This window comes from Procambarus clarkii, chromosome 68 (genome assembly GCF_040958095.1).
Source record: "Procambarus clarkii isolate CNS0578487 chromosome 68, FALCON_Pclarkii_2.0, whole genome shotgun sequence".
Taxonomy (NCBI): domain Eukaryota; kingdom Metazoa; phylum Arthropoda; class Malacostraca; order Decapoda; family Cambaridae; genus Procambarus; species Procambarus clarkii.
In genome coordinates this window covers 11,613,302-11,626,104 of record NC_091217.1, presented here as the reverse complement: position 1 = coordinate 11,626,104, position 12,803 = coordinate 11,613,302, and the positions used below count along the sequence as shown (strand labels likewise).

The window sequence follows — 12,803 nt, the reverse complement described above, 5'->3', positions numbered from 1 at the left end:
TCTGATAAAGAAAGAGATCTAGAGGTGGTTCTAAATAGAAAACTATCACCTGAGGACCACATAAAGAACATTGTGCAAGGAGCCTATACTACACTTTCAAACTTAAGAATTGCTTTAAATACATGGATGGCGAAATTACTAAAGAAATAGTTCACGACTTTTGTTAAGACCAAAGCTGGAATATGCAGCAGTTGTATGGTACCCATACCAACAACAAACTGGAAAAGGTGCAAAGACATGCAACTAAATGGTTCCCAGAACTAAAGGGCAAGAGCTACAAAGAGAGGTTAGAGGCATTAAATATGCCAAAACTAGAAGATAGAAGAAAAAGAGATATGATCACTACGTTCAAAATAATAACAGGAATTGATAAAATTGATAGGGAAGATTTCCTGAGACCTGGTACTTCAAAAACATGAGGTCATAGATTTAAACTAAACAAAGATGCTAAAGAAATATAAGAAAATTTACTTTTGCAAACAGAGTGGTAGACGGTTGGAACAAATTAGGTGAGAAGGTGGAGGAGGCCAAAACCGTCAGTAGTTTCAAAGCGATATATGATAAAGAGTGCTGGGAAAACGAGACACCACGAGCGTAGCTCTCATCCTGTAACTACACTTAGGTAATTACAGTGAGCACAACCTCAGCCGAACCACACCAGAGACCCACGGGGGCTTCCCAATGTTAGCATGAGTAAACCAAAACAGTCCACCAGGCACAGGAGATGCTCACCAGTACACACCAAGCCCAGCTATGGGATAAGCAGCTGATGAGGGTGTAAGATATGCACAGCAAGTCGAGCACATAAACTCTTGCACACCCCTCAAACAAAAAGATCCCTGTCTACCCAAACCCCAGAGCCTTGCAGGTGTCAAAAACCCTTAACATCTGTAAGGTTCTACCCAGGGGTAGAACCCCTCAAGATGAATATAACCTCTCAGGAATGAACACCTGAACCTAGCAGAGATCAATGCCAGCAAACACCTAGGAAAGGCAACCCACCGCACAAGGCTAACAAAGACTCAAGATTCACTCAACAGTGTGGTTTACAAAACATGCACATAAGGCAAACACTAAGGAATTGAATAAACACAAGCACAGGTCCCTGCAGGATGGAGTCCAAAGGATGGTTATCTTGAGATGATTTCGGGGCTTTAGTGTCCCAGCGGCCCGGTCTTCGACCAGGCCTCCACCCCGAAGAAGCAGTCCGTGACAGCTGACTAACACCCAGGTACCTATTTTACTGCTAGGTAACAGGGGCATAGGGTGAAAAACTCTGCCCATTGTTTCTCGCCGGCGCCCGGGATCGAACCCGGGACCACAGGATCACAAGCCAGCGTGCTGTCCGCTCGGCCGACCGGCTCCCGGCCAGTCAACACTTATCTGGAAAAATTGGGACAAGACAGGAGATGGAGACACAAAGAGTACATGTGGACATGTCCACAACAGGCATATGACTGATGTGTTGACGTAGGCAGCATGCTCCTGGGGCTGTCACCTGATTTTGGGAGTGTGCAATTAGCATGAGTAATGACCTAACAACTATTTTTCTTGTAGTTAGGGTTGGTAATATTTCTTTGCAGTCATTGTGTTTTTGGTCATCCTACCATTCTGGTTGCTATTTCTCTTGGTTTAGTGATCAAGTACTGTATCGTACTGCTTGCTGCACCACTGTGAATGGACCAGGTTTTGGCCTCTGGTCTTCGGTTGGTGATATTCTGACTCAAGTGCCTGGTGTGACATGATATGTAAAAGTTTTTCAGGTAGGACGCCCTACCAGAAAAAAATCAGCATCTAATGAAATCATTTTTCACCAGGAAAATAACAACTAATCTTGTGCGAAGGGCTGAAACTGCTGGTTTTTCGGCGCTGGTTCTAACAGTTGATGCCCCACAGTTTGGCCTTCGACGGGCAGATATTAGGAACAAGTTTACACTTCCTCCACATCTCAAGTAAAGTATATTTTGTACACCTATTGTAAAAGTAGTGGTGGAAGAGATTAATGACTTTACACTTGTTAACAAAGCAGTTTTGCAAAATCTACTACATTTCCAAGGTACAGTATTACATTAGTGGTTGAGCATCTTTGTCCTGCTTTTTTTATTTTACTCTAGTTATTTCTACTGATCACCTCAATCATATATCCATATTTATACTGTTGCATTAGTCTTATTCACACAAAGAAATCACAGTAATGTGATATATATATCAATGAGAAAATCGATTGGAGCATTGAGGTGATTTAAACCAGTGATCAGGGTACCTCAGTTGAGTACTTTACCCTTGTACCATGACATGATGTAAGTTATACTAGGCTGTATAACTTTTACTATGTCATGATACAGGGGTAAGGTTGGCAGCTGGGAATACCCTGATCACTGGATGAGTCACCTCAGTGCTCCAATTGATTTTCTCATTAGCATTATTCTTAATATTTAAGTGACACTGACACTTCAGCATCTCTTTCTAACTCCACTGTGGAATCACAAAATCTTCCTCAAAACAAAAAATTAAGTCTAATTCTACAATATCATCAGCTAAACCTTTCATATACAAGTGGAGTAATGAATTTTAACTTTCCCAGATATAAAACAGTTGCCTGTACAGTTGCATACTATACATGATTATGCTCGCCTAATGTTGCACAGTAAATTATTAACCCACATTTTCATAACCCATAATTTAAACTTTTAATTTTATATGCAGTATGCCCATGTTTTATAATTATTCATAATCTATAAATACAGAGTAATGTCAAATGTCTTCAGTGTCATCTCATAATTGATATACAATACTGTAGTATTTAACCCCTGCACTGCACACCTGGTTTTGGGAAAAACTTCTTGGGGCAATTGTCAAGAACATATTCTTGTTGTTTACATAAATATTCAGGTAAACTGAATGTCAAAATGTTTCCAAACTCAACTATTTTCATTTAAAAACACAAAGAGTAATGAAAACATTAAAAAACATTAAAATATAGCCTAATTAAAAAAAAATAGCACAACTCTCAGAGCGCCTAAAGGCGCTTTGTGCAGTGCAGGGGTTAAAGTACATTAAATTATTTAAATATTCCCAGGATGGCAAATTTCGAGACGGATGATGACAAATCTAACCTGGTGAACACATCTGCAGGAGGTTCTGGAATTAATGAATATGTAAAGTCTCTTTTTGATCCTTCCCTAACCTGGGATGATGTTACATGGCTTAAAAGGTAGGCTATATAACATACTGTATTATTATACTGCACCTTAAACATTGTGATTGAATATATAAGCACTATGAAACCATGTTTGGGAAAAAAAAAACTTATGCAGTAAACACGAATTCTTATTCGAACTTCAGATCAGCCTCTTTTGGTAAAATATCCCCCATACTGCATTGCAGAATCACAAACCTGCCTATTGTGCTCAAAGGAATCCTGACAGCTGAAGATGCTGTTCTAGGACTGAAGGTTGGTGCAGCTGGAATATGGGTATCAAATCATGGAGCACGCCAAGTTGATGGAGTGTCACCAACGGTCAGTACATTCCTTAATTATCTGGACCAACTGGTATATCCAGATGCCTAGAAAACTAAAAATTTGCTTTTAGGCAATTTTTTGTAATTCTGATATTTATTTTAACCCATGTACTACATGTTAATATAATGAAAACCCCCACGGAGCATATAAAAAGAAGTCACAATTGACCTGATAATGGATCAGGACGGATCGAAAAGTCATTGTCTTTTCATCTTCTGGTGTGTGATTTGGTCACCATGCAAGGTAATGAGATTCATCATTACAAAGAAGCTGGTAGAACATCTGGACAAAAGAGCATTAATTAATAACACCAGCCTGGGTTTAAAGATGGTAAATCTTGTCTCACATATATGACAATTTTATGACCGAGAAATATAGATCAACAAAGAGAACGGTAGCAAAAAACAAGCATTGAATGTAATAAAACGTCATTTTCTGGGTGAGACCCAGAGGCTCCCAGGAGCTATATATTTATTTATTTTAGCTTTAAGGCATCAATGTGCATGGAATTCTTGTCGACAGGAGACCCCGAGCCAGAACGTGGACCCTCTCAGAGAGACACGAGGAGCAATGGCCTATAGAAACCTCCCTGTGTGGTTTGAAGCATTCTATGTCTGCCATCGACCGGGTATGGCATGCAAAAAGGTAGGCGCCCCAAAATAAACCCCTATTCTGGTGAAAATATTGCTACTGAAAACCGAATGAGGGGACAAAACTCTCCAAATTAAAACTACCAACTAGCATGATGTCATCATGTTGCCGTGCCGTTGTCTGCGCAACACCCACCCTCCCTGGGAGGGGGAAGGGGGAGCCCCAGACCCTCGTGCTGGTGATCCACCCTTCAGTTCATAGGCTGGACGTCATAAACACGTAAAAAACACTACCGACCGGAGGAAGGGAGGGGGTGCCTCCTGGCCTCACCCAGAAAATGGCATTTCATTACATTCAATGCTGGGTTTTTTTGGGAGGAGCCCTATCAGCTCCATGATGCTAACTAGCCAAAGACAAGGAAAAACATGGACTTACCCAGGAGGTGGTTGGTCCTCACTCCTCAACGCTAGATCAAGACAAGTGGTTGCAACAGCCGACCCAATACAAAGCAGGTATTGTCTAGGTACAGGGACATTGACAAGGTAGTGAGCGGCCAGGACCCCGTTCGACCTCCAAAACCCTGTGTCCGAATGTAAACCCAAGACATGTTGCCAAAGACGGCAGCCAAAGCAGCAAACTTACAAACATCGTGGGCACGAGGATAGACTGCAGGCTGGCTAGACCTAATAACCCTGCTGTTACGAACCCGGATTCAACGTCCGAGCCTGGAGCAGTGACAAACACGCCATCTGTGGGTCAGCTCCCGAAACCCCCGCCAAACGAACGACGACACCTAGTGAGGACAGCGTGTACTGGCCTCAAGGACCAGTTTCCAGTCTGGTTCAGCGCTCAACACCGCCGCTCCTGACCTCTGGTGAAGTGGTGCTCCGACGACAGCGCCATCTATGGAGTGGATATGTCGGGCGTTTGTATCTGAGCCTGTGAGTGTGGTGTATTAGTGTCCCGGTTATTAATGACGTGTCTGCTTACAGAGCCGACCTGGGACCACTGTGTTGAAGGTGTAGTCAGTCTACCCGAGGCAGCCAGTCTCCATACAGTGAAGTTTGCTGCAGCTGTCGTGACGTCGTCCCCCCGGAAGAACACTGTAGTGTGTTAAGCCTGCCAGTGGAGTGGCAGTGGAAGGATTTACCCGGGACCGACGGTTGGAGACGATAATCCACTGGGGTATTGAGGACAGGAGGGTGATTGGTGATATCACACGAGACTCCTGTCTAGGGCGTACCCCTTTTATCGTTCGTGGAGTGGCCGTACCAGCCTTGGTGGCTCAGTACCTGCCAGCAGACCTGCTGGACGTGTGGTTGACGGCCTCCACGACGGTGCCCCCAGTGGACCTGTGTTGTGGCTGACCTGTGGCCAGGGTAGGCTCGGCGTTCCAGAAGACACGTCTTGAGGCCACGAAGAAAGCACCAAGGAATCGGCACCGAAAGTGGTGTGGCACCAGAGTCTTCAGCAGAAGACTACAGTGAATAATCCCCTTGCAAAGTGTTAATACCCCTCCCCCTTGTGTACTCCTTTTATATAATATTTATTTATTGGTGGTGGTCAATATATTATATTAAGTTCTTACCTTTTTTTCCCTACTCCCTTTAAGTTACTTGCGTCACGGATCGCATCCCTTGATAGCCTCTACTGGCTTGGGGCCGGATATATATCTTCCTCTAACTACATCAGAGTAAGAACCCCGTTGCGTCCCGAGAGGGCCGTAACATAATTGGCATCCCCAGCGGGATTCGTCCCCTTGTTAAGTATGTTTGACAGGGGTGGTGAAGTGGCGTAATCCCTGTATATAATTCCCCCTGTGTGACGATTGTGACGTTATACGTCCTGTGCGGTGCTCAGTGACTAAGTGCGATATTGTGCAGTGCGGTGCTCGCTGTGATTAAGCGATTAAGTGCAATATTGACTAGTGCGGTGCTCAGTGATTTATTGCAATATTGTAGAGCGAAGTGTTCGCTTGGACTCAGTGCAATATTGGGTAGTGCGGTGCCCGAAGTAATTACGTGCAATATTGGCAAGTGCAGTGTTTGGTGCGATGAAGTGCCATATTGACGTAGAACAGTGCTCGGTGCGTTAAGTGCTAACGTGTAAAAGGTGTGTTAAGTGCTCGTTAAGTGTTCCATCTGTGACAATGGCAGACAAAGCTACCATCGATGATCTGGACGATGTTCAGGCTTTTCTGAACAGAGTGGACTGTCTTGCCAGATTAAAGTATCTGAGCAAACCGGAACTTGTACTAGTGAGCGCCTACCTGGAGATCAAGATCCGTGCCAGTGATTCCCGTGTGGAGATCTTGTCCAAGGTTCACCGGCACCTGAAGGCAGAAGAGAAACAGGAAGGCGAGACTCCTAGTACAAGGGAAGGTGAGGAAATAGCTTCCACAGAAAAGGAAGATAAGGGCAGTGACATTGACAGTGATGCAGGTGAGCTTAATATCAGCCTCCTAACAGTCAAAATGCGTGCCTTGGAAATCAATCGAGAAATTGAATGGAAGAAGTTAGAATTAGAACGAGAGTTAAAAGATAAAGAATTGGCGATGAGGCATTTAGAATTAGAAAGAGAAGAGAAACGAGAGAGAGAAGAAAGAGAAGAGAAACAGCGAGAGAGAGAAGAAAAAGAAAGACAGAGACAACATGAACTAGAAGTATTAAGATTAGGCGCTGGACAGAGACAAACTGGAGTAAGCGGTTTCGATCCGGTAAGGAATATCAAAATGGTCCCCAAATTCAACGAGAGAGAAGTTTCGAAGTTCTTCGCAGCCTTCGAGAAAGTCGCTGCCTCTTTGGAGTGGCCAAGGGAAAATTGGGCCATCATGATACAGTCAGTCCTGACTGGGAAGGCCCAAATCGCCTACTCTACGTTATCCCTTGACGACTCCGGCGATTACGATATGGTGAAGAAAGTGGTGCTCATGGCGTACCAATTGGTACCTGAGGCATATAGGCAAAAGTTCAGAAACCTGAAGAAGACCTCAGAGCACACTTTCACCGAATTCGCCACCATCAAGGAGCGACTTTTCCAAGAATGGTGTGCCTCTCGGAAGGTGGAGACCAGGGAAGACCTCGAACAGCTGATTCTGCTCGAGGACTTCAAGGATTGTTTGTCTGGAGACCTCAAGACGTACTTAGAGGAACAGCAGGTGGAGACCTTGAGTGCAGCAGCCACCATGGCTGAAGAGTATATCCTGACTCATAGGCCGTCTGCTAAGTACGTCCCGAGGAATTACCAGCGCCGGTTTGACAGACCTCACGACGAAGAAGAAGAAAGACCCGTCCCACGAAGCGCTAAGAAGACTCCCCCAAGTAGCCCCCGAAGAACAAGTCCTAGTAGTCCGAAACACCGTAGTCCAAGGAGGAATATGGTGTGCTGGACTTGTGGGCAGAAGGGACACATAGCTGCTAGGTGCCGAGGTAGAAGAGGTGGCAGCGCGCGAAGGGAGGTGATGTTGGTGAGCTGTGTTACATCACCAGCAGGAAACCAGTCTACGACGAAGCAGGAAGAACCAAGTTTGTTGGCCCCTCACACTTCAACCGGGTATGTAACGAGTGATCATACTGGTAGATCAGTTGTAGTGCTCAGAGATAGTGGAGCAGCCCAGTCCCTGATCGTGAAGAGCTCGTTACCCGAGGGAGTAAGTGTGGATGGGAGACCAGAGGTTATCCTGGTTGGGTTTCCAAGGACGCAGTACATCGCCCCCTTAGTGCCAGTACATCTCGACTCGCCTTATTTCAGCGGCACATGTGCGTTGGCAGTAGTCGATACCCTCCCTGTGGCTGGGATTGACGTGGTACTAGCCAACGACTTGGTGATAGATTGGAGCATCAATCATCCCAAGGTTGCGGACGAGTCTACCAGAACAGCACGGTCTGAGGTAACAGGCAATGGTAATGTCCAGGTAAAGACAGACCCGGATTTGAACATGTCTAATTTGTCCTCTCGCCCGCAGATCGACGATATTCTAGCAGTGTCTCCTGATTCTCTCGACGAGGAACATGAAGTTAAGAAGGCAGAGGTACCTGAGCAAGAAGAGAGGCCTTGTGTGCGGGCACCCACGGATACCAACGAGTCTGGAGCGAAGGCGGATGTGTGCTTGCGGTATGGCAAGTTACAGCGTGTAGTGGACCAGCCAGAGATTCCCCAGACGTCAGAGGTATGTGAGGTGTGTTCAAAAGGTCTAGTGCCCTCTTCTGTCCAAGCCAGGCTAGTGGATGGTGCCGGCTATGGACATGGCAAGCTCAGGAAACTTATCCCTCGACTTACCAAATGTTTCCTATCGGTATTTTGTTTTGTTCTCCTATGTGCTCTCTGTGTTCTCAGTAAGGATCATTGGACGACCCGACGAATGACGGCTCCCATGAACATCGCGAAGAGGTCCCAGGGATTGGAGAGGTGTACTGCAAGTGTTGCAGTTGAAGAAGGGACCTGGGAGGTAATAGATGATACAGGAGGTACGATATGTGATAATGTAAGTGACTGTTTCCGACAGGTTGACACCCCCCGCGTGACTGCTGAGCCTCAACACAGCGTTATACGGAACGTTGGTCGACCTAACGGGGGCAGAGCGAATGCAATCTTCGGTGAGCAAGCAGCCCTGTTGGAACTAGGTGTGGGCCTAGTAGAGGAGTGTATAGTAAGTACTGACTTGCCCATTGTCGCTATCACTCTGAATTATCAGACCCCTGTATTCCAGGTTCCTGTCTCCCTGAAGGACCATCGGCCAGGCACCAGAAATGCCGTCTGTGGTCAGCCATCATCGGTGCCACGACATAAGGGAATGTCGAGTCACCCCAGATCGTGTCAAAACCAATCCGAACTCGAGAGATGTGAGATGACGTCCCTGCTTGACATCGCAGTGGAGACGTGGAAGATTACGTCAGGCAGATCATTGCCTTCCATTTTCAAGCTCCCTTTGGGCCAGGGTTTCTCAGTAGAAAAGTTCTGTGGACAAGACAGCCTCATCACTCTAGTTCATAGGATAAGTAAGTCCATTTGGAGTTGTGTCGCCCTGCTAATTTGGTTTGTGTTTTTTATAGAACCCCAAACCAAATTCTTTTTGGTGGGGAGGTGTTACGAACCCGGATTCAACGTCCGAGCCTGGAGCAGTGACAAACACGCCATCTGTGGGTCAGCTCCCGAAACCCCCGCCAAACGAACGACGACACCTAGTGAGGACAGCGTGTACTGGCCTCAAGGACCAGTTTCCAGTCTGGTTCAGCGCTCAACACCGCCGCTCCTGACCTCTGGTGAAGTGGTGCTCCGACGACAGCGCCATCTATGGAGTGGATATGTCGGGCGTTTGTATCTGAGCCTGTGAGTGTGGTGTATTAGTGTCCCGGTTATTAATGACGTGTCTGCTTACAGAGCCGACCTGGGACCACTGTGTTGAAGGTGTAGTCAGTCTACCCGAGGCAGCCAGTCTCCATACAGTGAAGTTTGCTGCAGCTGTCGTGACGTCGTCCCCCCGGAAGAACACTGTAGTGTGTTAAGCCTGCCAGTGGAGTGGCAGTGGAAGGATTTACCCGGGACCGACGGTTGGAGACGATAATCCACTGGGGTATTGAGGACAGGAGGGTGATTGGTGATATCACACGAGACTCCTGTCTAGGGCGTACCCCTTTTATCGTTCGTGGAGTGGCCGTACCAGCCTTGGTGGCTCAGTACCTGCCAGCAGACCTGCTGGACGTGTGGTTGACGGCCTCCACGACGGTGCCCCCAGTGGACCTGTGTTGTGGCTGACCTGTGGCCAGGGTAGGCTCGGCGTTCCAGAAGACACGTCTTGAGGCCACGAAGAAAGCACCAAGGAATCGGCACCGAAAGTGGTGTGGCACCAGAGTCTTCAGCAGAAGACTACAGTGAATAATCCCCTTGCAAAGTGTTAATACCCCTCCCCCTTGTGTACTCCTTTTATATAATATTTATTTATTGGTGGTGGTCAATATATTATATTAAGTTCTTACCTTTTTTTCCCTACTCCCTTTAAGTTACTTGCGTCACGGATCGCATCCCTTGATAGCCTCTACTGGCTTGGGGCCGGATATATATCTTCCTCTAACTACATCAGAGTAAGAACCCCGTTGCGTCCCGAGAGGGCCGTAACACCTGCTGACGACCTGGGAGATCCGTACACGGGAACAAGGAAGAACGAAAACCGGATCATCCCAAAGTGCATCCCCAGCCACCGAAGCCGTGGCGTGCAAATAACGGCAGAAAGCCCCAACCAGACACAATACATAATGCACCCCGACCTGACCAACCAAGCATCAACAACTCAAGGACCCGTCCAGAAAGCAGCAGACTCATTCTTCGCCAGAAACAAATATGGCTACCACCGAGCAAACCTAACACCCGGACCATAAGAGCAGAAACCTCTGCGCTGGAGGAGAGCATGAAGCTCCCCGACCCGACCACGAGAGGCCATTGCTAACAGGAAAAAGATCCTTAAAAAAACCATCCTGATCCGAAGGGACCACAACAAACCGTAGAGAAGAGAGAAAAGAGAGCACCCGGTCCAAAGACCAGGACAGCTCAGGTGGCGTAAGAGCAGGCCAGAGGTGAAACGACACAAGAGACAGCTTGCGGAACAGAGCAGAAGTAACATCAATACCGAACATAAGCTGAAGCGGCCCGTAGCCTCGGAAACACACTAAAGAAAGCGCAGGCAGGGTACAGTTAACCAGCGCCACAAAACTACCAAACAAACTGCTACAAGCTGCACACCCGGGACGTGTACACTCATGGGGGCTTAGTGGAGGACCACCGAATAACAATAGGGCACTGCCAACCAAGAGGCAGACCCCCACCAGGTAACAAAAACAAACAGAAAAAGAAAACCCCTCAAGAGGACAACGTGCCCAAGGGGAACAGAACCAGCCGCTATGAAAGATAATGACTAGCTGCGCTGTACCCTGTGCCCCTACTAGTGACGAAAACTACCTCCTACCCAGAGGCAAACAACGGCAAACAAAAACCCCAGCTGACTCCAAGGGCAGCCAAGTACTGAGCAGTAAAAGACATAGCGGAGGTAGATCCCAAGGTGACTTGTGGAAGCTGGTCCCAAGCCCCAAGAGCAGTACTTAGAGGGCACGTAGGGAAGCAAACCCTAGGTGCATGCATCCCGAGTACCGAAGAGTATTACTCCTGGCTTGCACATCACCAGTAGAGACAGCCCACACCACAAGGCACAGAAACAAACAAAATCCGGAGCCAGAGGCACACAACCTGCCAGGACCACATCAGCCAAGAACTGAAAGATGGATTGCTGGTGCGAGGGTCTGGGGCTCTCCCTTCCCCCCTCCCGGGGAGAGCGGGGTTGCGCAGACAACGGCGTGGGCAAGGTGATGACCTTGAGGTTACCTTGAGGTGATTCCGGGGCTCAGCGACCCCGCGGCCCGATCGTCGACCAGGCCTCCTCGTTGCTGGACTGGTCAACTAGGCTGTTGGACGTGGCTGCTCGCAGCCTGACGTATGAGTCACAGCCTGGTTGATCAGATATCCTTTGAAGGTGTTTGCCAAGTTCTCTCTTGAACACTGTGAGGAGTCGGCCAGTTATGCCCTTTATGTGTAGCGGAAGCGTGTTGAACAGTCTCGGGCCTCTGATGTTGATAGAGTTCTCTCTCAGAGTACCTGTTGCACCTCTGCTCTTCAATGGGGGTATTCTGCACATCCTGCCATGTCTTCTGTTCTTATGTGCTGTTATTTCTGTGTGCAGGTTTGGAACCAGCCCCTCTGCTATTTCCCATGTGTAAATTATTATGTCTCTCTCCCGCCTGCGCTCAAGGGAATACAGATTTATGCTCTTTAGTCGGTCCCACTAGTTTAGATGTTTTACCGAGTGGATTCTAGCAGTAAAGGATTTCTGCATGCTCTCCAGGTCAGCAATTTCTCCAGCTTTGAAAGGGGCTGTCATTGTGCAGCAGTATTCCACTCTTGAGAGCACTAGCGTCTTGAAAAGTATCATCAGTATAGGATCTCTAGTGTGAAAGGTTCTTGTTATCCAACCTGTCATTTTTCTTGCAGTTGTGACGGCTACTTTATTGTGTTCTTTAAATGTTCTTTCCAACATCAGTACACCCAAATCCTTTACATTGCCTTTCCGTTCTATATTATGATTTGACCGAGTTTTGTACGTGGTTTCTATTTTTATATTTTTATTTTTTCTGTAGCACATGAGCTGAAACTTATCTTCGTTAAACACCATATTATTTTCTGTAGCCCACAGAAAGACCTGATTGACATCTGATTGGAGGTTTGCTGTGTCCTCTATGTTGTCTACTCCCATAAAAATCCTAGTGTCATCTGCAAAGGATGATACAGTACTATAAGTTGTGTCCTTGTCTATGTCCGATATGAGGATGAGAAAAAGTACTGGAGCAAGCACAGTACCCTGGGGGACTGAGCTCTTTACGGTTGATGGTCCGGATTTTATTTTGTTGACTATTACACATTGGGTTCTATTAGTCAGGAAATTGTAGATCCATCTGTCTATTTTTCCAGTAATTCCTTTTGAACACATTTTATGTGAAATAACACCATGGTCACATTTGTCAAAGGCTTTTGCAAAATCTGTGTAAATTACATCAGCTTTTTGTTTGTCTTCCATGGCATCTAGTGCCATGTCATAGTGGTCCAACAACTGTGATAGGCAAGAGCACTCTGTCCTGAAACCATGTTA

The 12,803-nt window shown here is 46.8% G+C and overlaps 2 protein-coding genes across 2 annotated transcripts in view; one reads left to right on the top strand and one right to left on the bottom strand.

Annotated features, from left to right (window-relative positions):
- Positions 1–12,803, bottom strand: part of LOC123774806 (cohesin subunit SA-2) — a 221,044-nt gene that overhangs the window by 166,221 nt on the left and 42,020 nt on the right.
- Positions 1–12,803, top strand: part of Hao (Hydroxyacid oxidase) — a 51,532-nt gene that overhangs the window by 20,695 nt on the left and 18,034 nt on the right. Inside the window, exons 5-7 of the mRNA XM_069310841.1 lie at positions 1,818–1,952; positions 3,080–3,214; positions 3,388–3,520. Of these exons, the coding sequence (XP_069166942.1) occupies positions 1,818–1,952; positions 3,080–3,214; positions 3,388–3,520 (403 nt within the window). The remainder of the gene's footprint in view (positions 1–1,817; positions 1,953–3,079; positions 3,215–3,387; positions 3,521–12,803) is intronic.